This window comes from Perca flavescens, chromosome 21, assembly GCF_004354835.1.
Source record: "Perca flavescens isolate YP-PL-M2 chromosome 21, PFLA_1.0, whole genome shotgun sequence".
Taxonomy (NCBI): Eukaryota; Metazoa; Chordata; class Actinopteri; order Perciformes; family Percidae; genus Perca; species Perca flavescens.
Window position 1 is genome coordinate 17,966,570 of NC_041351.1, and position 25,980 is coordinate 17,992,549.

Genomic DNA, 25,980 nt, shown 5'->3' on the forward strand with positions numbered 1-25,980 from the left:
CACAGTTTATAACTTAAGATGTACATTTAGTCATACATTCAAAATTGCAGCCATTATTATATGCAATTTCAAAATTGAAACATAAAAAAAATTTGTAATTCATGTGAAGTAAGAGTGCTTACTGGCATTTTTCTTGAAGTCCTTGTTTCCATTGCTTAGAGTGAAAGACATACACAGTGTCACTGTGATGCTGTAAAACACAAAGAAAAATGTATCTATGTTCAAACAATATCAAATAAGCCAGTTTCAGAATGAGATATTTTGAGGAGACACCTCACCATGGTGTATTTCCAAGACACTGATTGGGGTCCACAATCTTTGGCTCGACAGTGAAGTCCTTAGTTAAGTGGATGACTGGTCGAGACCTGAAAACGAGGAAGAGGAATAAAACTGCACCCAGGTTGTATCACCATATGAAAACAGTACACCAATTTACCATTTAAAATTGAGACATACACCATCAATTGCAATAAAAGAAAGAAAAGAAAAAAACAATTCCACATTTCTTTAGCCTATCTCTAATTTCTACCTGAGCAGGGCCATACGGTCGTCCAGAGAGCCAACTAAGATGTCAGGGTAACTGTTGCCATCCATGTCCATCCCTCCATTGATTGAGTAGCCAAACGTGTTGAATCTTCCATTTCCCACTGACTTACCCTCAATCACCTACAGGGCACATGTAAGTCAACACAATACATCTGGGCCCTTTGAGAGTATGTCTGATGTCCATCCATGGCGTATATCAGATGTTACCTGACTGGGTTCCTTTGAGATTCCCTTTTTACTTCCGATCCAAATGTAGACCTTTCCTGTGTCATGGAATGGAGCTCCCACTGCAAAGTCTGCAAACATAAAGAATGGAGTGAAATATTGAAAGGAAACATGCAAAGGTGGTCTGCTAAGAAAAAGCTCAGGTAGGTCTGTGTTTGGAATACACATATTTGCCCTCTGGGCGGCAGCATAGCACTACTCAATGATTAGTAAATTGTTAGCTATTTTGTACAGCTTTCAGTGGTCCGAAATGCAACACAGCACATTACCTTTTCCTGCTGAGATAACTGCTTAGCAACAGTGCACAAAAAAAAATTAATGGGGAACTTTATGCTTGCTCTGTACCCTACGTTGATACCTTTTCACAGCGCAACAGTTAGTTCACCACCTTTTAAATACAGAGGTTGACAAAATAAAAGAATCTAGACTTTAACTAGAAGTAACTGCATTATTTCACAAAGTACATCATTTGATAGTTGTTTTTATTAAGCCTTTTTGGAGTTTTGAATCTGTTTTTTCAACTTTTCCATGTGGCATTTACTTTATTTTGTTCATACCCTCAATGTAAAACCAATGTCATACCTTGGAATCCGTCTTGGTTAACATCGCCGATGGCAGCCACTGCAAAGCCAAATCCAGAGGCCGATGGACCCTTCAGCACCACGCTTGCCGTCTTTTGGAACGATCCATTTTCATTCATGAAGATATACACTGCTCCTCCCTCATCGTTCATACGGTCAAAGTAAAATGGGGCGCCCACGATCAGGTCGTTCCAGCTGCACACACACACACACACACACACACACACACACACACACACACACACACACACACACACACACACACACACCAGAAAAGGACATCCTAAATATTATTTTCCTTGGATCTCAAACTTGCCCATCAAGGCTTCACTCATGCATTAAGGGATACGCATGATTTCACCATAATGTAATGACGAACACCTTATCTCAGCTGCTGAAGGGACAGGTTTTCTTCTCTCATCTCTGCTCATACATACATCAGTGTCATGCATTCTCCGCATAACAAGGCAGATCATAGCTACAGAGCATTTGAGCGTGAGGCAGCTCAAAAGAACAAGATACAGTTACAGACAATCCTTTAAGACTTGCAAACATAACACAAATGCTTTTCTTCTTCTGCGTCTGTGAATTTAGAATAATAAGCAGGTTATGCTTAAAATATGGCATTAGGTGGAAATATAATTTCCAAATTAATGGATTGCCAGTTTGTTTTGGTCCCCTGGAGTGAAAGATGCACAGACTGTGGCCGATTAAATTAAATGATGTTTTTAAACCAGGGGTATAATTAATTGGGGAAAAAAATTGATTTGATTCCCAGCATGGAAAAAGTCTGAATGTACTATATAGGAAAAAAAATACTAAAGATATTATTCATTTCTGTTAGTGTGGTGTGCAGAGACGCACTCGTCATTGTTGAGGTCAGTGACAGCCAGGCTGTTCCCGAAGTACGAGCCCACTTGTTCCCCGAGGAGAGTGAGTGCCAATTTGATGTTTTTGGCGGTCTTACTCCCAAATATCACTGAGCCCTTGGAATCATCCCTGGGAGACCCTGTCACCACTGTGTAGTCATCATGGCTCAGCAGCTTCCTCTCCTCAACAACTGAGTAACCTGCCGAAGAAAGCATTTGAGATTCACTGTTAAACTGTCGTCTGATTGCGGGAGGGTTTAGAGGTCCTAAAGCATGGTAAACGTGTAAGAATGTATATATTTAAATGAAGCAAAAAACATACTGTATATTTATTTACCCATATAACTGTATCGTCTATTCTGCTGTCCAAAGTCTTTGCCTGCAGAGTCCCAGGCATTCACTGGATCTCTCCACGTTACATGAACATTTCCTTTATAATAAAGCAGAATTAGACAACATTGTTATGTCTGCTTTGTGCACAATGGACATGTTTCCCAGACAGAGAATGATCCCAGTGTTAGACTAGACATTTGGCAGATTTGCACAGGGTTTAATTCCTGTCTGTGAAACCAGCCCATTATTTCAGTGTTAAGTAACCAAACACACTGTTTTTGGTGTTAACTCTCCAGTGCCCACCTTGCCACAGGAAGCTGCCTGGAGCGCCGATGTAGACATCATTGTCTGTCATGCCGCCTGACATGCCCATGTTGCACAGGCCCTCAAAATCCATGTCGAAGTTGGGGTTGCAGACCTCATAACTATAAGACTGCCATTCATCATTTGGGTCAAAGGTCAGGTCGTTGCTCCTGACATAGCACTTTCCTATCATCCGCCGCTGCTCCTCTGGGCCGCCTTGGATGATCTTCACATAGCGATGCCCGCATGCCTGGAGACAAGAGAAGAGTGTGTATTCTGGGATGTTATGGACTGTGCAGTTGCTCTGACAATGCATCCAATCTGGAAACTTCTTCTGATAATGTACTGTATCCATACTGAGATTAAATCAGAGCTAGAATTGTTTAAAAAATGATGTATTAGTTTTTCTGTAAAGTCTACAAAACAATAAGAATGGCAGTGGGAGTGGGAAAAAATACTCTAAAGTAAATGAGATAGCTTGAAAACACCAGCAAATTATCACCAGTGTCCCCATTACACACACACACACACACACACACACACACACACACACACACACACACACACACACACACACACACACACACACACACACACCCTCTTAGGTTTCTTCCTGAAAGGGAGTTTTTCCTCGCCACTGTCGCAATAGCCACCGCTAATGCTTGCTCTTGGGGGAATTACTGGACTTGTTGGGGCTTTGTAAATTATAGAGTGTGGTTTTAGAACTACTCTATCTGTAAAGTGTCTTGAGATAACTCTTGTTATGAATTGATACTATAAATACAATTGAATTGAATTATATTGTTGATATTTCAATATGTTTGTACTTTTTTTGATAAATTATTTCTGAAAAGTTGAAAAAAACACATAAAAAAAACAAAAAAAAACTGTCTATGCTTTTACTCTGAGGCACAGTAAAAGACCGGGAACTGCCGAACCCAAGTGGGACGGTCCATTTGAATAAGAAGATGGGTTCCCAGGGAAAGAGACTTCTGTTTAGGGATTAGGCTGTTTAAAGCATTCTTTTTCAAGAACCCAAGTGGGACGGTCCATTTGAATAAGAAGATGGGTTCCCAGGGAAAGAGACTTCTGTTTAGGGATTAGGCTGTTTAAAGCATTCTTTTTCAAGAAATATGTTTAAAAAAAACTTTACCAAGTATTTCTAGGTCTGTAATCATATTTGAATATTGCTTTCCTTGTGAATAGTTTATACAAGATACATTCAGAATTATATACAAGCCTATTGGGTCCATTTTTAGTTGCACAGCCAAAAAGTTATTTTTCTCTGGAAATAATAATTTTTGTATGAATGCAAGTAATGTCTCTGTGTGCGAGGAAGTCTTTTTGCTGTTTTTTGAGCCAATATATAATATAATAATATATTTATCTTTCAAAAAACAAAAATACCTATAATATGTTAGCACAATGTCCTCTTGAATCATATTAAAAAGGGAAAAATCCCAATGTTAGCTTATGTATGAGCAGGATTTCATTATTACCCTATGTGGCAATTGCTACCTGTATGTGTCATTCTGTGTGTGGGTGTTGAGTGTATCATCTGGTTGCTTTATGCTGCAGTAAATATTGCAACAAGCACACTGTGTCATCTGTGACACAAAATAATAAAATACAAAAGGGTTTTATCTCACCCTGCATCCCCTCAGTGCTACAGTAAATAAGACTGTATATATGCCACCTGTGACACTGACTAAAAGAGTAAAGCAGGATGTCATCTCACCAGCACGCGTCCCGCCGGCTGGTCTCTCTGACTGGCCACTGTCACACCCAGCCACATGCCCTCCACCATCTCAGATGGATTTGCTGTGGATGGGTCAGATGAGGGAATTAAATTAAAGGGTTTTAAAGTTTACTGTGAACATGAAAAAAAGGTGTACAAACACAGTTTCACATCTAGGTTACTGACATGTTTGGTCTTTTATTTAAAACCAGGTTTCTACTGTTAATTCAGTACCATATTTTAACCAGACAAACTAGTTTACAGTTTATAGTCAGCCATGCCCAATCATCCATTATATAGAAGAAAAAAAAACAGAAAGACTTCAACATGATTATGGTGATAATAGTCACAGGAAAACCAATCCAAACAGTAAAGCTTGATTCAGCCTGGATCATGCCCTGACAAATATTGACCACAAAAATGTGCAGTGACGGCAGCAATAGTCACTCATAAGCTGAACATCAAAAGTGACGAGGAATCCTTTCATTATGGTTTTTACTTGTAGCCTCCGGGGGGCCTATTCACCTCCAGGTAGTACAGCGTAAGTCTATCAGTTAATAACCTTCAATTAAACAAAATATGCGATTTCAGAGTTTCATATCCTGGAGCTAAACATGTAGGGGCAGCAAATGATCAGCGAATGCTGTAGGGCAGGCCAGAGGATTAGACTCAGAGATTGTTTGACACACTAGCGCTGTGCTTATTGAATAAAGAGGAGGCTAGCAGGTCGTTATTTACAGTTCATCACTTTGTATTTAGGGAAATTGTTCACAGTGACCTGTATGTTTTAAAGTGGAAACTCACACATTAAGGTCAGATAGAGTCAAGATCAGAGCTATCTTGGTTAGGGGACCATGTTTTTTTTTCTTTTTAACAGAGGGCATGGAGTTTGAAAGTCATGTTAACAAGGTCTAGGGAAGGTTTTGGAGTTTAATGTCCAGGTAGGACATCTCTTCTTCTGCTGCTTCAATTTTGACCATTATTTTTAAATCAACTTTATAGAAGTGAAATACTACATTCGCAATTGTAGATTAACAAGTTAAAAATTGAGTATCCCTTGAGTTAAATAATATTTCTCCACACTCAAAGATCTCAACAACTACTCAATGACCATGACAATTTTGTACATACATTCATGGTGCACAGAGGATGAATCATAATGATTTTTTAACTTTTGTATCTAGCACCACCATAAGGTCGCAATTAAAATTTGACCAACGCCTTGTTTTCTACAAAACCAATGACATTCCCTTCTGCCTCCGCTGTACTTTGTGTTTAGAGCTAGTGAACAAGGTAAACATTATACCTACTAAACATTAGCACGTCAGCATTGTCATTGTGAGCATGTTAAAACTGAGCTCACTGCTATGCCTAAGTACAGCCTCACAGAGCAGCTAGCATGGCTGTAGACTTTGTCTTGTTTTCACTTCAACATTAATTCATCTCCCTCATCTTGGAGTCTGCTCAGGTGCAGACTGCAGTCGACTCTACCTTCACTGTGTGCCTCAGGCTCACTCAAATTACTAACCGGACCTGTACAGAAACTCTGTTAGAATACCGCATTCCCCTGTTAAATGACAAAATGACGAATCCCTTCAATGAGCTCTGCATCATGCTTACTTGTGCTGACCAGGTCCATTCTGGAGCAGTCGTCTGTATCTGTTGTAATGGGACAGGAGTAGACGGCGCCTGTTTCATTGACATTTTGTAGAGATTCGGCTTTCTCTTTTGGTGCTCCTGCAAGAAGCCTGAATACAGACAGAAAGAAAGGCAGGGACATAAAGACTATTGGATTACATACATCAGAGCTGGCATGGTGTTAAACAATACATAAAAAGAAGATGAGAAGATTTAACAGATGAACTTTCTAGTCTAAACACAGGGAAACTATCCTATAGGTCTATGTAGTACTACATTTAAATATGAGAATCTTGCTCCCTCTTCCATCTTAGACATAGTATTTATTCCGTTCCACGGACATGCATGCATGCACGCACGCACACACACACACACACACACACACACACACACACACACACACACACACACACACAGAATTAGCCAGTTCACGTGACCTGTGAATTAATTGTGGACAGAGTGGAGCAGTCAGAGCATGACCCATGACAAGTCTGGGCACCACCCACCCACACACCCACACACCCACACACACACACACCCACACACACACACAAGCTTCTTGGTGATGGACCTGATCTTTTTGTCCACTCTACCAGACACTCCCTATCACCACCTTTTAACACACCACAGAACTTTGAAGTTGAGGGATTACTCCCTCTACAAGGCTCTGCGCTGCCTGAGACACACTATTTACAGTCAGCACAAGATTTATTAGCTCCACTTTGTGGGCAGAAGGTGCCGACGATCTTGTTTACAGTGTGTGTTAGACACATGGCCTGCTGTACTATGTGGGAAACAAAAGCATATAGAAGTGTAGTCAACGTGTGTTCTTTCCTTCAAGCTTTCTGAATGTGTTTATGCAATACTGGTTGCAAGCTGACATGCTAGCAGTTGTGAACAGTGAAAAGTGGTGAGTCAAGCTACCCCCCCTTTCACACACTGATAAGTAAGAATAAGTACAAATAGTGAGTGTACACCTTTACAGTAAAGTCATTGTGCGTTCAAATCAAAATCTCTCTAATGAGTCAACCCTTCGTTGTTTCAACTTGATCATCATGTCCTGAAAGATAAAACATGACACACAGTAAGGATGAGGCATGCTAAACTACTTGATGTCCAAGGATTAACATGAAAGAATGTTATATAGCTTTTGTAAAATATTGTTAATGGTGAGCCGTGCCCGCTCACGTACTACTCACAGGATATGTGGTGAGTTTCCATGCTATACAAACATAGTGAAACTGTGTACCAGGCTCTACCACTTCACCACAGACTTCTTTATTTATACACACTCACATAGACAAAATGCCCTCATATATACTTGCAATCTAATCACAAGAACATCTCAAGCCCAGACACAAATATTTTCTCTTTGATGTGTCACCTGAACATGAGCAGAAAGTTTGCCTTTGCATGGAAATCATTTGTGTAAGTTTGTTTCCGCCAGAGATCTTAGATCGAATTGCCCCATTACCAATTTAATACTTGACCATCTGGGAGATGATAACATTTCTAATCTCAGTTCAGGAGTTGTGGCCTACATTTTATTTATCTAATCTTATTACAACCAGGTTGACAAGTGGACCAGAAGTATATGAAAGTGAACACATTGCTTTAATATTTTCCACTGATGCATGAAAAACAACCCTAACATCCTCCAGCCATCATTTGAAACAGAGAGATACAATTATCTCTTCTTTCTGCTACCAGATGGGCATTGTCAGCAATGAATGAATCAATTATCTTGCCACAGTGATGACAACCAGCTAGAGCCAAGATGGCCTCTGAGGGCCAGCAGTTTCCAGTGGACTGGAAGGAAGAGGCCTTGGTTCAGGTAATCATTCAGTAATGTAGACACCATCTGAGATTCCACAGAGGTTTGTAGTAGTTAGTTGGACTGACTGATATGTGGAGAATCGGGGCCACAGAGTCCCACTGTGAGTGTGGAGGCCTCTTCTGTAATCTACAGTATGAGTGTGTGAGAAAATGTGAGCACATGAGCATGTTGGTGTGTGTTTTCTGCATACATGACTTGCCTGTCTACTTCCATAGCCATTAAACCTAAAGTCATGGCCCCACAACATGTTTTTCAGCTGTAAATGGCACAGTGTCTCAAATAGGGTTGGGTATCGTTTGGGTTTTAAAACGGTGCCGGTGCCTAAACCGAAATATATATAATATATTTATAATGTACCGTATATAATATAAGGAGCAGAAAACTTGGCGACATTAAAGAACAGCTTGTTTATTGCTAAGGCCATATGGTCAAAAACGGCAGCTGCAGACTGTTACGTCCCGGTGTTGGAATGAAAATTTTGGTGCCAAATTTCGGTGCCTGACTTAAAATGCTGACAGCTTACGTTAAGTGGTGTAAAGTGTGACTGTATACAGTCACACTTTTCATTCTTTTCACCAAAATTTTCATTCTTATTCTTGTTACTACCGTTTACGTCGGAACCGGTGCCCTATTGGCACCGCGTTTTGGTACCCAACCCTAGTCTCTCTCGCCATTCTTGTGGGGAAAGTGTTTAGAAAGAGCAGGAAAGAAATTGGGTCAACCCAGAGAATAAGCAAGACTGTAAAACACTTAGAGGCTAGTTATTGTGAACTTTGCACACAGAGAAAAGCAACCTTGGCTGGCAAAGTCCTTGTTGCAGCAAACTGGAGAAAAAGACTTAGCCCAACCTGAAATCATAAACATACTCACTGTTGTCTCACTGTCTCATCAGAGCCACGTGGGTCACCTGTGTTTGTTGTGGAAATTCAACACTGCTGATTGACAAAATTAGGTTTGACATACAGTGAAGACACACCTTTCAAACTGGGAAGAGGTATTTTCATCAAAAGGTAAGGTCTTTAATTAAAGGAATAATTTGAAATTTTGGGAAACACGATTATTCGCTTTCTTGCAGAGATGAGAAGATTGATAAGATTGATCCCACTCTCATGTCTGTGGGGTAAATAATATATAGGTAAAAATAGGTTAGGGAAATGATTGGAAACAGGGTGAAACAGATAGCTTGGGTTACAAAAACCCACCTACCGGCACCTCTAAAGCTTCCTAATTGACATGTTAAATGTTGTTTGTTTAATCAGCACACAAGCCTAAGTGTAACCTGTCCTTGATATTCTCCAAATGTCAATAAAAAAAGCTGTTTTTCAAATTGATTACCTCAAGATTGTCACTTTATGTGACGGGATGTGAAAGTAGTTTCCTAAGTCTTCTCAACTTATACATAAAAATCACCAAAATGTGAGTTACAAAGAGTTGACTCGGCCATGACAGCACACCTCATACCCTGTCCTGTGTGCTCTCCTCCTACCTCCCTCCCTGCTCATCACCTCCTCATAAACAGGCTGTCAAAGGCCCGGAGAAGGGAAAGGGGGGGGGGCAACCTGCAGCTGCATTCCAACTCTGAGGACATGTTGAAATTCGCCCCCTCTGCCTCACAAGTGATCGGCTGGCTAAACCAAACATTTACTGTGGCGAACACACCCAGCCAAGGTGAGCGCGGCCTGCATTCTTGAAATCTGGAGTTAAAAATCTAAGATTAAAAATCCCAGAAGAATGGGAGTTGGATATAACTAATGTATATTCATATCAGTGGGGTTTAGTTGAATAAACAGAGGTGAACTATCTAGTCATCTTAATCACCGCTGCCCACAGCTCCTGACAGCGCCAAAAAACATAGCAGGGGTAGGAGGTGTTAAAAAAATGCGAGGGAGCGATGGAAGGGAGGGTTGTTACACGGCAGAAAAAGAGAAAAGACTACAAGGCCTTGTCAGTTTGGTAAACAAACATCTGTCTGTAAGACACTCAGCACATGTAGCTCTCTAATTTAAACTAAGCCATAGTCTCTCATGCTCTCACCCCCCACCTGACCGCTCCTGACTCAGAATAACACCAGCAGCACTGAAACCAGGAAACCCAACTTAATTAAAAATAGCTTTACCCTTTTTGTCAGTCGTGTTTACAGAAGAGCAGAAATGTCTCATTTAGAGTACATTCATCTTCATCTCGGCCCAGTCTGAACAGGAGTGTGATGAGACAAATGATAAATGTTTAAAACTGGCACACAGCTTTTCAACCTGCTGGCCCTTGCCTTAGATGTCAAGCGATATAAATATTTAAAAATGGGTAAGTGAGGGAAAGTGGGTGACCAAGTATTAGCTCTGCTGCGAGTGTGTTTGTGTATGTCAGCCTTACACTAGTGATGGATCACCTGTCCACATAAGGCTTAGGACAACCTGTTTGTCACAGGGTGCGGCTGTGAGCCCTCAGGGCATTGAAATGAAAAAAGCTTTTTCATGTTAGAGTAGGCTACCTCAGGGCCTGTTTTTCACTATCCGCCATGCAACTCTTTCATGACTTCACTACAAAAAAAAAAAAAAAATCATGATTAGTGTATCTACATCTAAAAATTCACAAATTCTTTTGACAAATTCTATGGATGGTCATTTTGTGAATCAAAGCACATCCCTACAGGTCTATGTCTTTTGCTATTAAAAGTGAGATGTCAGGCTGCTGTTGTCAGAGCCATTTTCCAAGCAAGTAGACACACGCAGATGTTGCCACTGGTAACAAGGTGTTGTTGGATAAAGATACAGAGGGGTGGGGGATTGGTGGAACAGTGGTGAGGAGGTTCAGTGATGTGAAGAGAAGAGAGAAGTTTAAGGCCAAATCCACACTACCCTACTACTAAACTGTGAGTGCCAATGATGGCGCCATCTCCAACACTCCACACTACAGATTAGGCAATCACCAGTTTGTGCACAAGAGAACACGAGTTGGTTGGTTATTTTGCAACAGCCTGGTGCTGCTTGTGCGGGGGTTTAGTTCAGGTAACATGTGGAACTGGAGTGCATGCTCACATTGAAGATGAGACACATACCTGCTACCTTCCGCTGAAAGGGAAGACTGTTGTGGATGACAAATGTTGGTGGTAAACAGACATTAGCCTTCAGTTTAACTGGCATCACAGCCATATTAGGAAAAAAAATGATCAGATATGTCGGCTTGCTGAAGAATAAAAGTCAACCAAACACGCAAAATATGAGTAAAAAAGGTCTCTGTAGGTGTGCCTCCACCAGCTTAAATGGCAAAAATATTACTCGTGGTGGACTGCACAAAACACACTCACCACCAACTCCAATTGCATTGACACTCCCAGTTCTACACTTTGGCACATGGCAGGTCACCAAATTGCCAAACAAGTACAAACAAGGAACAGGCGCATAAAATGCTATTAATCATCACCCTTACTCCTAAATCCATTTACGTAACAGATACACACACACTCGCCTACGCTGCACTCTCACTCTGGTATAAAGCAATTGCACTACAAGCAACTTATATCCATTCCACAGAAACATTGCCACAAGCAAACAAATTGAGATAATATTGAACGGAGCGACTCAATTTTCAGATTGAATTAAGGATGAGGACAAGAGCAGACCAGGGCTAAGATCTCTTTTTGCTCTTGTAATGATGTAATGACTTTACAATTGCACTCTGATAAATCCAGTTCTTTGTACTTTCAGGAAACACTCTCACAAAGCAGTATAGGTGGGGGTGAGCACGCACATTGCTATCAGAATATTCACAGTAAGGTGCACAGCAGTTGTATGTGTGTGTGTGTGGACAAACAGTAATACATCAACCTGCTGCAAAAAGAAAAGTGGTCAAACAGACCTGCCATCACAGCACCTTAGGACTTTTACATTTGTTAAATAGGGATAGTTTGCCAATATTGATATAAATCACAACATGGCAAATGTAAATGAGGCCAAAGTCTTTACAGGTGTAAAACAAGAAACTTCTATAACTAATTTTGTAGGTTTCAAGTCACAGCTCGCTTAGAACAACAGAAATGTGTACAATAACTACATGATACATATATTTACCATAACAAGTAGGTAAACAATAACATGGAAGTATCACCCAGCCGGAACAACAACATTCAACAACAAAAGCTTAAAAAAAGAGCCGTGCGCGACCTCGGCTCGCGCGCCATAAATCGGACGCGCCGGCCGGATATTACATAATTTTGAGGTCACGATGTCGCACGCCACCTTGGATGCGTCTAGTATATAACGGCTTTAACCCTTACAACCATCAGCACACAAAATGATCTACATTCTAGAGATGTTCCGATACTATTTTTTCCTTCCCGATAACGATTTCGAAATAATGTGGTATCAGATCGAGCATAGACTCGCATACTCGACAATACCAGCATTTTAGGCAGTATCAGAGGCATTTCCAATATTGATATCAGAACAACTCTGCTACATTCTAGATCTACAGTCCTATAAGAGGGAATAGACTACAGTGTAGCTCTTATATTAAGACAGATCATATCAGTATACCTGTCAAAGGGTGTAAATTATTAACATAACAGGGTGGCACAGAGTGAGAGGAAGCTGAATGACTTCCTCCCACTCTGAGGTTAAACTGTAATTTCACTAAAATTGCAGTCAACCTTGTCAGTCACTTCAATTTTGAACTTTGAAGCTTTAAATCATTTGTTTTCCATTCACACTTCTCTGAGCCCAGACTGAGTGACTGACTGTCACTGAGTTCAGACCTAATAGAGCTATTTTTGCCCTGTCCATCTCACCTCTGTCAAGTCTTCCGAGGCTGCGTTCAGCCTTGTGAGACTCTCACAGTGTTGATGGTGATGTTGTAGATGGTTTAAACAAAGAAGTAGACTGAGTCTGCATAAGAATTAGCAATATAGGAAATGAAATGCTGCCACCATTCTGATAAATGTTAATTTAGTCACAAGGGGAAAACATTTGATGGAAATGAAATGCATATATTACTGTTGATCACAAGAGGAATGGAACAATTGAATCATGTTAAATAAAATGAGAAAATCAGTTTGCACCTGTGTTTCTCACACACACACACACACACACACACACACACACACACACACACACACACACACACACACACAGCGGTCTGATCTCAGCTGGATAAACATCCTGTTTGAAGACCACCATCTGCCATTGGTGAAACAGTAACAAGAGAGCAAACTCATTTAGACCCAGTGTGACAACAAGGCAGGTTATCCCCCTGATAGCAATGAGTACAACCTTGTCTGACAAGGACAATGTTATGTTGGCTTATGTCTGTACGTTGGTCTGCTAACTACAGTATGCTAACCGCCCAGTGCCTGGTGTCGCTGGGTAAATTACGTCAGACTGGTGACCCCTCCACTGCTGCAGATGCAGACAGCACGGCACTGCTACACATTATTAACACACACACAAAAACATGCAAATCTACCAAACTGACAGAGAGAAATACACACAAATGTATGCATTGAAACAGGAACACACAGAATCACAGCTGGACTGAGCCTGGACACATGTTTCTAGTGACCCCACACTAGCACACACATCATGCAGCCATAGCAGAATTCACAAGAGATTCGCAGTATCAATAACAGCATTTCCATTAACATTTTGACCCCAGTATGTAAAGGGGGGAAGGGGGAGCTGGTGGGTTACAGGTGGACTACCTCACAGCTGTAATGGAGCAGACAGGCACAGTTAGCGTGCCTGTGTAGTGCCAAGTTCTCACTCATATTATTCAGCTTATATAAAAGCGGTGCAGGTTTGTGCATGAACCATCTGTTTTTACCTGTTGAGGTTTGAAAAACACCCACAAAACACAACTCGAGCAGATATTTGTCTTTATCTATCATATTTTTGTTTATATTATTTTAATTGATCAATAAACTTTATAAAAAAAGGAGGGTTTTTTATTCACATTTTCAACACATTTTGCATTGTTAAGGACAGACAACAATTTACCGCTTTCACTGACTTCCACATACCAAGTGTAAACCTATACTTCAGGATCACTTCCCCTTCAAAGATGAAAAATGGCACGGAGAGGGAAAAGGTATTGAAGCATATAGCTTTTCTAGCTGCAGGTAGCCCTCATTAGCCTGCAGGCCAGCTACACCAGCTTCTTTTCAATGTTGGTTGAGGGCATTTGTACAAGAAGGGGATCTCTTACAGTTTTGTTAAGATAGAAACAGTCTTCACTGCAGGTATTTCCAATGAAAGCCCCACCATAGAGAATATCCTCTGTGGAGATTAGCAGGAGGCCCAATGTCCCGCTGGGATCCATTTCAACATGTTATTAGAAGCCGTCATTCATTCTGCTGCTACACAAAATGCAGCCCATGCCATTACCAACTGATTGGATACGGACAATAAATACCATAAAGATTAGGGCCAATCACTATGGACACACTTGCACTTAACTTTAGTGAGGTCTTGTACAGTTGCAGTGGCTTGGCTTAGACTCCAATAAATTAGAAAGGACTTAAAACCATATATACCTTTCAATCTACAAACACACTTGTTCACAACACACTGAATTGCCTGGGTTCATGGTTTTTATTGTTTGGTGCTACTTTTAAACAAGGAACCCTTTAAATGGGTTTATACACTGTAATGTATGCTTCATAAGCCATTAGAACAAATTTTGGGGTGCCAAATTGTCAAAAGTCCAATTGGCAGGTGTGTATGCTTGTGTTTCTCTCTATTTAGTAAAAGATTATGTCTGCAGTTAAAGGTCTTTAATGAAGGGTTTTTAACTATCAAGTTAATAAGTTGTTAATGAATGTATTTTGGTCCTGATTGACCTCATCAAGTCTTTTAGACATATGTGGTCAAATGGCCTAACCAAAAGGGGTGTGCAAAAAAAATCAATTCACGTTTGTATCGCGATTCAAGCTCTATCGATTCATAGAATTCCAAAAATCTATTCATATTTTCTTTTTATTTCTTTTTTTCATTTTGTAATGGCATGTATGCTTGATAGGAACCATGCTATATGCAGGCTTTGCAAAGCGAAAGTTAAGTATTTTGGAAACACCACAAACTTGAGAACTCACATGGTACGCCATCACCCAGAGATTAACATTAAAGACGTGGACGAACAACAACCTAAAGTACCTAACATGCCAGTCAACCAACGCGCTCTCTTTCAATGCTCCCACCGTACTCTGAACAAAAAGCTCTTTTTATTTAACAGTTTTATTTTATACTTGAATTAAATGTATTTCAAAGCTGGCCAAAGCTTGGCACTTTGCAGTTTTTAGTTGCAAATGTTTTTATTTTTGTATAAGACATATAAAGTAATACCAAACTACATTTAATTTGTTGTTGTTTCTTTTCTTTTAAATTGTATGTCTACTGCAGTCACATGGGAAAAGTAACTACATGTACATACGGTGAATCGTTTTTTTAAAATTGAGAATCGTCTTTGAATCAAAAATTTATTTTGAATCGAATCTTGAGCCTAAAAATCGATATCGAATTGTGACATTTTCTTAATCATGCACCCCTACTAACCAATCAAAGTGAGGTTCTACAACCTGGCAACCCAAAAGCTGTATTAATCAATGGCATATAACATATCTATAAATCATTAGTAAATGGTTTATTAACATAAAATTAAGGCACTACTTACAACTTATAAACACTGTGTAAAGGGCATCATATTAGAAAAAGATAGTCAACAATAATAAATCAAAAAATGGTGAAAATACTTTTACTGTTTTTTTCTCTCCATTAAATCCTATTACATAGGTTTGTTTTTTTTTACCATGCCTCCTTCTCACTGGGACACATCTGGAATGTAATACATGAATGTGGGGACCTAATGGGCAACACAGGATTGTTCTTTGGAAATGTTTCACTGTGGCATGACACTAGCGCTCTGATAGGTCCACTTCAGAGACAAAGACCACTAGCATTTCTATGAGGGGAGATTCTGGATCACAGCCAAGTTGGACAGATCAATCTGCATCACTTCCGTTCGCCTGTACGACAGCATGTCATACAGTGGGGGAAATAAGTATTTGACCCCTTGCTGATTTTGCAGGTTTGCCCACTTACAAAGAATGCAAAAATCTACAATTGTAATCATATGTACATTCTAACAGTGAAAGACAGAATCCCAAAGAAAATTCCAGAAAATCACATCATATGAATTTATTAAAATTGATAACCATCTGATGAGGAAAAACAAGTATTTGACCCCCTGGACAAACAGCAAGTATTCTGGCTCCTACAAGCCAGTTAGTCTTTCTTTAAGACACAGCCCCAATCCGAACCAATTATCTACATCAAATACACCTGCCTCACCTCGTTACCTGTATAAAAGACACCTGTCAACACCCAAACAACCAGCATCCAACATCACCACCATGGGCAAGACCAAAGAGCTTTCTACGGACATCAGGGACAAGATTGTTGATCTGCACAAGGCTGGGATGGGCTACAAGAGAATCGGAAAGCAACTTGGAGTGAAAAGATCAACTGTCGGTGCAGTTATCAGGAAATGGAAGAAGCACCACACCACCGCCAACCTCCCTCGGTCTGGGCCTCCACACAAGATCTTGCCTCGTGGGGTGTCCCTGATCATGCGAACGGTGAGGAATCATCCCAAAACCACAAGGGGGGAACTGATGAATCAACTGAAGGCAGCTGGGACCACAGTTACAAAAGAAACGGTTGGTAACACACTACGCCGTCATGGATTGAAATCCTGCAGCGCACGCAAGGTCCCCCTGCTCAAGAAGAAACATGTACAGGCCCGCATGAAGTTCGCCATTCACCACCTGGACGACTCAGAAGAGGCCTGGAAGAAGGTGATGTGGGGAGGATGGACGGGGCCATGTATCGTGGAATTCTGGACCGACATCTCCTTCCCTCAGTGAGAGAGCTGAATGATGGGTCGAGGATGGGTGTTTCAGCACGACAACGACCCTAAGCACACCGCCAAAGCAACAAAAGAGTGGCTGAAGAAGAAGCACATCAAGGTTCTGGAGTGGCCTAGCCAGTCTCCAGACCTGAATCCGATTGAAAATCTTTGGAGGGAGCTTAAAATTCGAGTTGCCAGGCGACAACCTCGGAACCTGAATGATTTGGAGGCTGTCTGCAGGGAGGAGTGGGCCAACATCCCTGCCGAAATGTGCACAAACCTTGTCACCAACTATAAAAACCGTTTGACATCTGTGCTGGCCAATAATGGCTTTTCTACAAAATATTAACATGCTGTTTGTCCAGGGGGTCAAATACTTGTTTTTCCTCATCAGATGGTTATCAATTTTAATAAATTCATATGATGTGATTTTTTGGAATTTTCTTTGGGATTCTGTCTTTCACTGTTAGAATGTACATATGATTAAAATTGTAGATTTTTGCATTCTTTGTAAGTGGGCAAACCTGCAAAATCAGCAAGGGGTCAAATACTTATTTCCCCCACTGTATAACACATGGGGGCATTCAGTTAAGTGATACTCCGACTGGATCTTCCCAACCCGGCCTGCTCGCCATCGTGCGCCCCGCCAACGTGTCCTGTGCCCGGTTACCTGCCGGACGGATCATGCCATCCAGCATGTCCCAGGCCAGCCCTTGTCACACACGCGCTCTACCAGGATTGCACTTCTAAATGCGCGCTCCATTGCTAGTAAGGCTTTTACCCTGAACGACCATTTCACTAAGGAGAACTTGGATTTTCTGTTCATTACGGAGACGTGGCAGCGGGAGAACGAGCACTTTCACCTTAAAGAACTATGCCCCCCGGACTGCTCCGTGTTTGGGACTCCTCGGCTCGCGCGCCGTGGAGGCGGACTTGCGCTGGTTTTTCGGGATTCTTTCTGCTGCAGTTTGACGGACACCGCTTCATTCAACTCCTTCGAGCTGCAGATGTGTAAGGTTGGGAAAATACACCCCTTTTACTGTGTTTTAGTTTACCGACCTCCTGGTCCTGCACGTTCATTTCTTGACGAGTTCTCTGAGTTTTTAACGTCCATCATTAAACTAGATCGCGTTTTAGTCCTTGGGGATTTTAATCTGCATGTTGACGATCCCTCTTGTTCAACTGCAGCTGAACTGTTGACTATTATGAATTCTTTTAACTTTGTACAGCATGTTTCTGGTCCCCACAAAATAAAAAGGCCACACGTTAGATTTGGTATTCTCTTGTGGCCTAAACATTGATAAACTAAGTGTTGAAGAATTTCAAATTAGTGACCACTACTGTATTTCTTTTAATCTGTCGCTTACCATGATGCCTACTGTCTGTAATGTTGTAATACAAAAACGCATCATTAGTGAGACAACAGCTAGTGAGTTCTCTGCCTCTTTTGACTCTCGCCCCTTTTTTGAATGTGATGATGTTGATTCACTTGTGCAAAGTTTCAACAACCACTGTCTGTCGGTTTTGGATATGGTAGCGCCTATTAGAAAGATCTCAGGGTCATAGAAAAAGGCCCTCCCATGGATAAATGATAACATTTGTAGTTTTAGGAGAAAATGTCGGAAGACAGAGCGTCTGTGGAAAGCCACTAAATTAGAGGTACACAGACTCTATTTAAGAGACATGATGCTGGATCTGAATGAATTGATAAAGCAGGCTCGCTCAGCTTATTTTTCTAACCTTGTGTCAGGAAATAAGAAGAATCCAAAAGTCTTGTTTGACACCATTGAAAATCTTATTGCACCTTCAGCTCCTCTTGTGCCTGTGTACACACATGAGGACTGTAACAATTTTTTGTCGTTTTTTCTGAACAAAGTACATGACATTAGGGCCAGTGTTAATTCTCCACTCATCAGTGTTTGTTCTACTGAGTTTTCACCGGTGTCGTCTTGGTCTTCCTTCACTCCTGTCAGCCTACAGGATGTGAAGACCATAACAGGAAACATGAAACCGTCTTCGAGCCCCGCTGATATTGTCCCAACAACTTTATTGTTGAAAATGTTTGATATTGTCGGCCCCTGTGTGGAAAAAATAATTAACATGTCACTTAGATCTGGCTCAGTCCCTGGCTACTTCAAACACGCTGTGGTAAACCCGATCCTTAAAAAGCCCAATCTTGACCCTTCAGAACCTAATAACTACAGGCCCATATCTAAACTTCCATTTATCTCTAAAATTTTGGAAAAAGTAGTGGCATGCCAGCTGACCTCCTTTATGGAGAAGCACAACCTGTTTGATACTTTTCAGTCTGGTTTTCGAAAATTACACTCTACTGAAACAGCCCTTATCAAAGTCTCTAGTGATGTGATGATGGCATCAGACTCTGGCCGCTACACTGTACTTGTACTTCTTGATTTGACTTCTGCTTTTGACACTGTGGATCACAGTATACTGATCAATCGGCTTCATAATGAGATGGGACTCTCGGGATCGGTACTTCAGTGGTTCTCTTCCTATATTCATGACAGAACCTTTAATGTTGCTGTAAACAATGTACAGTCGGATGTGTCCAATTTGTCCCATGGAGTGGCACAGGGGTCAGTTTTGGGTCCTATTTTGTTTTTACTGTACATTTTGCCACTTGGTCAAATTATTGGTTGTTTTAAGGATGTATCGTATCATTTCTATGCCGACGATGTCCAGTTGTATTGTTCTTTTAATGACGCTGAGTTCCATCGTTTGTCTCTGTTCCTAGAGTGTGTGTCCTCCATCAAAGACTGGCTGGCCACTAACTACCTGCAGATAAATTCAAACAAGACTGAAACGCTGATCTTTGCTCCAGACCATAAGATCCCGCTGATCAAACAGCACCTTGGCTCTCTGGGCCCCTCTGTCAAATCCAGCCTCAGAAACTTGGGGGTTGTGTTTGACCAGGCCATGTCTTTGGAGACACACTCAAAACAGCTCGTCCGAAATTGCTTTTATCATCTTAGGAACATCTGTAAAATACGCAAAATATTGTCAAAAAAGGATCTGGAAATGATAATTCACGCTTTCATATCAACAAGACTGGACTACTGCAACTCTGTTTTTACTTGTCTGAATAAGTCTGCCCTGAACAAACTGCAAATTGTTCAAAATTCTGCTGCTAGGCTTTTAACAGGTGCTCCTCGAAGGTCTCATATCACTCCAGTCTTGTCGGCTCTCCATTGGCTCCCGGTAAAATTCAGGATTGATTTTAAGATTTTAGTGCTGACTTTCAGAGCCTTTAACGGTCAGGCCCCACAGTACATCCTGGACCTTTTGAAGCCAGATTCCTCTGGCCGGACTCTTCGGTCCGCTGGCCAGAACCTGCTTGTAGTCCCTAAGACTCGTTATAAGACCCGAGGGGACCTGTCTTTTGAGTTTGTTGCTCCCAGACTATGGAACGCCCTGCCCCTGTCCATGCGTCTGGCAGACTCTGTTGTCTCTTTTAAAAAGGATCTGAAAACATGTTTATTTAGGAAAGCTTTTGGCTGATGGGTTTTCACTAGTGTCACTTTAATTTCACATATGTATACACATTCTACATTGTTTGTTTTACCTCTTCTATTGTACAGCACTTTGTGATTTTATCTGTGAAAAGCGCTTTATAAATAAATTTTTACTTTACTTTACTTTTACTCTGTGAAAATCTATGTTTAGAGTATTACAACTAGTCACTGTGTGGGTTTATTGTAACTAAAATGAACACAGGCTGATTATTCAATGTTCAAGACGTGGAGCTGCATGGAGTGTTACTTTGCACTTAAATGTCTTTTCAGCGCATTAATTCCTGTCTTTAACAGACTAAAGCTGGAGTTTAACTAGAGGATGCAGTTTCCGTACAACACACCATGTTTATCTGCTGCTTCACATTACCATTGCAAAATAGAAATGTGATTTAGGAATCAAGTGTTTAATTCAAACAAACTCAAAGGGGGATTAAAGAGAAGCAAGGCATGCACTTGTGCATGTTCAAACCACACATCACACTGTGTGTCTATAAACCTTATCGCAGATTGAGCAGTTAAATCTTTACCTTACAGCAGAAAGGGGAAGGCCCTGTCAAATTAAATGGCTGACTTTCATGGCCTCGGGCCACTGCAGTCAGACAGAGATGAGCTGGAAAAGCAAAGGCACTTCAGCTCTGATTAAATATTCATCAGTCAGAGGAATTAAATTCTTCCTCTCGGGTCGCAGGGGTTTCCCACCCATACAATTAAGGTATCCTTGTCTGCTGAAGGATGAACAGAGGAATGATGTTGGAGGGCTTGTGTGTGTTCCACTATAGTCCCCAGAATCATTCACTCCTGTCTTGTCTCAACCTGAAACCTGGCAGGTTGTGACTGTGCAGAGAAGGGTAATACATTCCAAGCATACCATGGGGTTAGGGGACTGGAAGAGCCAATAGGTGGCCAGCTGACTGCCCAGTCCCTCCTCCCTGCTGCAACAGAAAACAAAAAAAGCCCTCTCAGAAAAAATCTCTCAGAGGCCGTATATGGGCGATTCAAAGAGTTTGGGGGGATTGGAGAAGTGAATGCCCTGAAACAAATTGGCCTCAGGTAGCTATTAGATAATTCAGGTGCAGCCCTTCCCCAAGAAGAAGCAATGTTGGCCTACTAATTGGTCATGTACCCCCCTCTTTTCAGAAAACATTTTTAAATTGCTTCAGCTGAGCCAAGATACACTGATACATACATACAGACTAATTAGATAATAGCCTCCTTCTTAAGAGGTTAAGGAAAAACTTTATTGCACTTGCTTTATTGCAGAAGTGGGAGTGGAGGCGCTCTCTCTTGACTTTTAACCTGGACTCTGTTTGACTCATGCATGCACAAAGAACGGCCACTGTTAACATTGTACATGTCGCGACCGGTTTATATGCAAAGTTCGTGTTTTTCAAATATTCACACTCCAGCTCGCTCCAATAATGAGGAAGCATGTAATAAACAGCTCTGTGGTGCAGTGAGACAGATCTGGGGCTACAAAGAAGCCAGACAAAACAGAGGACACAGACAGCACTGTAAAACCAGCCCAAGTCAAACATGGTACACACCTTCAGTACATTGTGATGTGTCTTTACAGAATCACAGAGTATGTACACAAGGTCTGAGTACTAAAGAACAGTCTTTACTCAACAGTGGTGTATTCACAGATCACAAATGGGTGGCTGAAATGGGAGACACAGTAACCTTGTAATAAATATGCCACACCTTCTAAAAAAAAACATGTTTTCTGAGAAATTCAAGAGTGAATGTGAGATTTTGGTTGCATGTATGTAGGTTAACGCTCTCTTTTTGAATTACAGGTTACAGTCACATTGAGGGTGGTTTCTAGAGACTCCTTCCAATTCAGAAACGAACCACCCCGACATACAGCACTGAAACACACCATGAGGCAAGCAAATGTATTTGACATCGCTGGCATGTGTTTTGCTATAACTTCTTGGCTGATTCGAGCCAGCCGAGATTACATACTGACATCTAACACTTGTACAACACTAGTAGTCTTTGATTAATTAGTTTCTTTAAATTTAAAATAAATAGTTCAACATTGTTTAGATTAATATACTACTCTCATGTTTCAATGCTAAATATGAAGCTACCGCCAGCAGCCGTTAAGGTTAGCCTAGCATAAAAACTGGAAACGGGGGAAACAGCTAAACTAGCTCTTTCTGAAAGTATACTGTGTTGTAATTAGTGAGATACTGGTGGGTGGATTTGGTTATCGTTGCACAGCACCAGGCTAGATGGTCCAGTTTCCAGTCTTTCTGCTAAACTAAGCTAAGTGGCCGCTGGCTGTAGATTCATATTCACCACACAGAGAGAGTGGTATTTATCTTCTCATCTAACTCTCGACTAAAAAAGTACTACCCAAAATGCATTATCCTAAACTTAAGGCCTGAAATGAATCCTTACTTACCAAATTAAAAGCTGCAATATAGAACCGAGCATGAATTAGCTTAAACCTTTATCAGCGGACTGATGAGACTTTTTACAGCCTTCTTGTCCCCACAGGCCTCCAGCCTCTCTACCAGGGCCATGTGGTGCCTTCTTGGGTTGCAGACTGTGGACGGTGACTGCATCCCACTGGGGACAGGGCCAAGATATGGCACATTGATTAGGTGTCAGCTGGACACTGGTACTCATTCTATAAACTAGGGGAAATTTCTGCAGTAATTACGCTGAACCTTCTTTTTTTTCAGGCTGGTAAACCTTCACTGTGACAACACAGAGGAAGTGTGCCCTGGTTTGCAATTTTCTTCCTGAATTACCCTTCAAAGCAGGACCAGGACACAGATAACATCTAGTTATGGACACGCGTGTGATCATGGATGCGGAATGATTAGGGGGCCCACTGTAATTGGCTGAGGGAAATCCTAAAAAATGATGCAGTTTAAGGATCTTTGATTAAATAAGCTACATATAGGAAAGATGTGTCGCACACATTCTTGTTCTTGAACATCAACTATTCCTTAAACAAAAAACACGTACTTTCACGTAAATCCTCCCAAACACCGTCAACTCCACATGAGCATTCATGTCTAGGTAATAACAGCCTACAAGTGTTACAGGCCAATGAACACCTTTATAGCGAAACACAAACTCACTTGTGTCCCAACTAAATATAAAAGCCCCAGGATAAGTGGAAAGAAGGTAGAGCAGGCTATGTCACGGCTTTCTGTGCATTCCAAAATGTACACTGAAGTCTATGGGATAACGATTGAATAGCTTGGGAAGCCATGAACTGATCTGAAATTACTTTTTTAAAACAATAACGTAAATTCCCACATGCTGTGACCCTAAAAGACACTTCAGATGGCATATTGAACTGCACAGCATAGACAAGCCCCAGACTGAAGTTTGCTGGGCCTGTGTTCACATGGCCCAGCTGTTTCACCCACAGCTGCAGTACAAGTTCCTCTCAAACAGGAATTATAGCAATTCCAATTTAGTCAATTATGCATTTTCAACCATAGGATTGAGTCAAAGTTGGAGAATGGCACTTGCAGCAATTGGATGATTAAAGGTTTTGGACATAGCTGTGCATGACAGCCAGAAAAGGGTAAAAATAAAATGGAGAATTTGTCTTTAAAGAAAAAATAGAGCTATTCATTCGCCTATGTTTTTACAAATCAGATTCCTGTTTGATGTGACTACTTTTCTCAAGTTAACTGAAATGCAAGACACATTTTTTTGGAAGTTCCGCACGTCCAATTGCAAGACTTTTAATCTTGAGGCACGCACATTACACAGTTCGTCAAAAACGGCCAAAAGGCCTAAATACATGTGCAGAGGTTTAAACTGCTGCCTTATAACAGGTGGTTGCCTTGTAGAAAAAAATGGAAGCGTGTCATGTGAAATCATTTAACAAGTAGCCTAAACGCAGGTTATAAATTGGGCCGCAAACGCAATATATTGTAGACTCCAAAGCTTCACCGCGGGATTTGCGCAATAAGCTTCTCCGAGGCTGATACAATGGTTGATTTTTGTTACGCCACCTGGTCTAAAGCAGGTGCGTAGTTTGGGTATTTTAACCTCAAAAGGAGACAAAAGTGGAGCATTTAGACATGCACAGCTGATAACTTACAGGTACTTTGTGGCGCCCTCCGTCTGTTGATGCACAGCTACTGAGAATCCAAAGAAGCTCCCTTTGGTTTTCCCCTCTTTGATCACAGGAAACCGTTCATCTATGTTAAATCCACTGCCGATTTGCGTCCCGTGGTACGCAGCCAAAACAGCGCAGAGCAATAGTCTGGGAGACATGTTTGAGCTGTTCACGCCTCGCAAGTGCAGTGAGTTTCCCGCAGATCCACGATCAGCGTGGGTCCGGCACGGCAGTCTCCCGCAATGAGCTCCAACAGGTAGGCTGCGCTTCACAGAGACCTGCCCATGGAGCGCCGGTGTGTCGTACCCCCCTCGCACTAAAAGTGTTACTGCCTAGGTGTCAATGTCTGCCTCCCTCTGCTCCTCTCTGCTGCCCTCCTCTGCTCTCTCCCTTTCTTCCTCTCTGCCCTCCACACCCATTTGAAACAAGTGCACTCACTGAGTGTGGTTAGCTGTATGAAATCTCTGTCTCACGCCTTTTCCCCTCCCTGTCTCAGTCTCTGTTACTCTTTTTCACACACACAAAATCTCAGTTACACTTTTTAGAAAAAAAGTTGAAGCCATTAGTTTTACACAAGATATTGAAAGTAACTTGGTATCCGTGCAATAAACGTGTAGGCTATGTGACTTGGGTTTTCATTCATCCCTTTATGAAACCTTCATACAATATTACTTATATTTGAGCAATACCTCCATCAACACCACATCATAAAATATTTTCTGATTTTAATCACATTCTAATCAACAATTAAATGAGCTTATTAATAAACTCCTTTCAGTATTTTCCCTTTAGAAGCATGCAATGTAAAATCACAACAGATCCATTAGTTCCAAATGTACATTAGATATTACAAGTAAGCTAGTGGAAGTGCTCTCCCGACAAAAATCCAGACAGTATGGTAATGTTTCCGAAATGACTGTCTCTGTTGAACTTTTTGCACATATCATCTGCAAAAGAGCATACAAAAGGTTTTTCAAGCTGGTTAAACGTATAAATGAAATGTAGCATGTGTAATTGTGTTAGCTCAACGCAGGATACTTTGTGTAGGAGAAGAACTCCTCCAAGCCAACTAAAAGACGCATGGCCAGCCCTCACATGAGCACTCTTGTGACAGCCACCCCCTGCCTCGCTCCACTGCCTATGGCTCAAACGTATGGCTTCCAATAGGCAATTCATTAAACCCTTAATCCCCTTAGAGAGTTCACGAAACAGGCCAGATTTTTTTAAAGCATCCTTTCCTTTCCATGAATCCGCCTCCATTCCCCACCCGCCCCCCCTTTTTTTAGCCTGTCTCTCTTAGAACTCCCTGGTGTCGAGAGACCAGCTGCAGCTCCATCCCCTCCCCGTTTGCTTGTATCTTTACAGCAATGTACAATATTTCATCGT

The 25,980-nt window shown here is 41.3% G+C and overlaps 1 protein-coding gene across 1 annotated transcript in view; it reads right to left on the minus strand.

Moving 5' to 3' along the window:
• itga3b (integrin, alpha 3b) overlaps positions 1-25,043 on the minus strand; it is a 33,950-nt gene extending 8,907 nt beyond the window's left edge. Inside the window, exons 1-11 of the mRNA XM_028567316.1 lie at positions 24,577-25,043; positions 6,216-6,343; positions 4,596-4,678; positions 2,858-3,107; positions 2,559-2,651; positions 2,217-2,421; positions 1,354-1,547; positions 754-842; positions 530-666; positions 279-365; positions 123-190 (exon numbers count right to left, since the gene is read on the minus strand). Of these exons, the coding sequence (XP_028423117.1) occupies positions 123-190; positions 279-365; positions 530-666; positions 754-842; positions 1,354-1,547; positions 2,217-2,421; positions 2,559-2,651; positions 2,858-3,107; positions 4,596-4,678; positions 6,216-6,343; positions 24,577-24,752 (1,510 nt within the window). The 5' untranslated portion in view covers positions 24,753-25,043. The remainder of the gene's footprint in view (positions 1-122; positions 191-278; positions 366-529; positions 667-753; positions 843-1,353; positions 1,548-2,216; positions 2,422-2,558; positions 2,652-2,857; positions 3,108-4,595; positions 4,679-6,215; positions 6,344-24,576) is intronic.
• Positions 25,044-25,980: the final 937 nt, after the last annotated feature.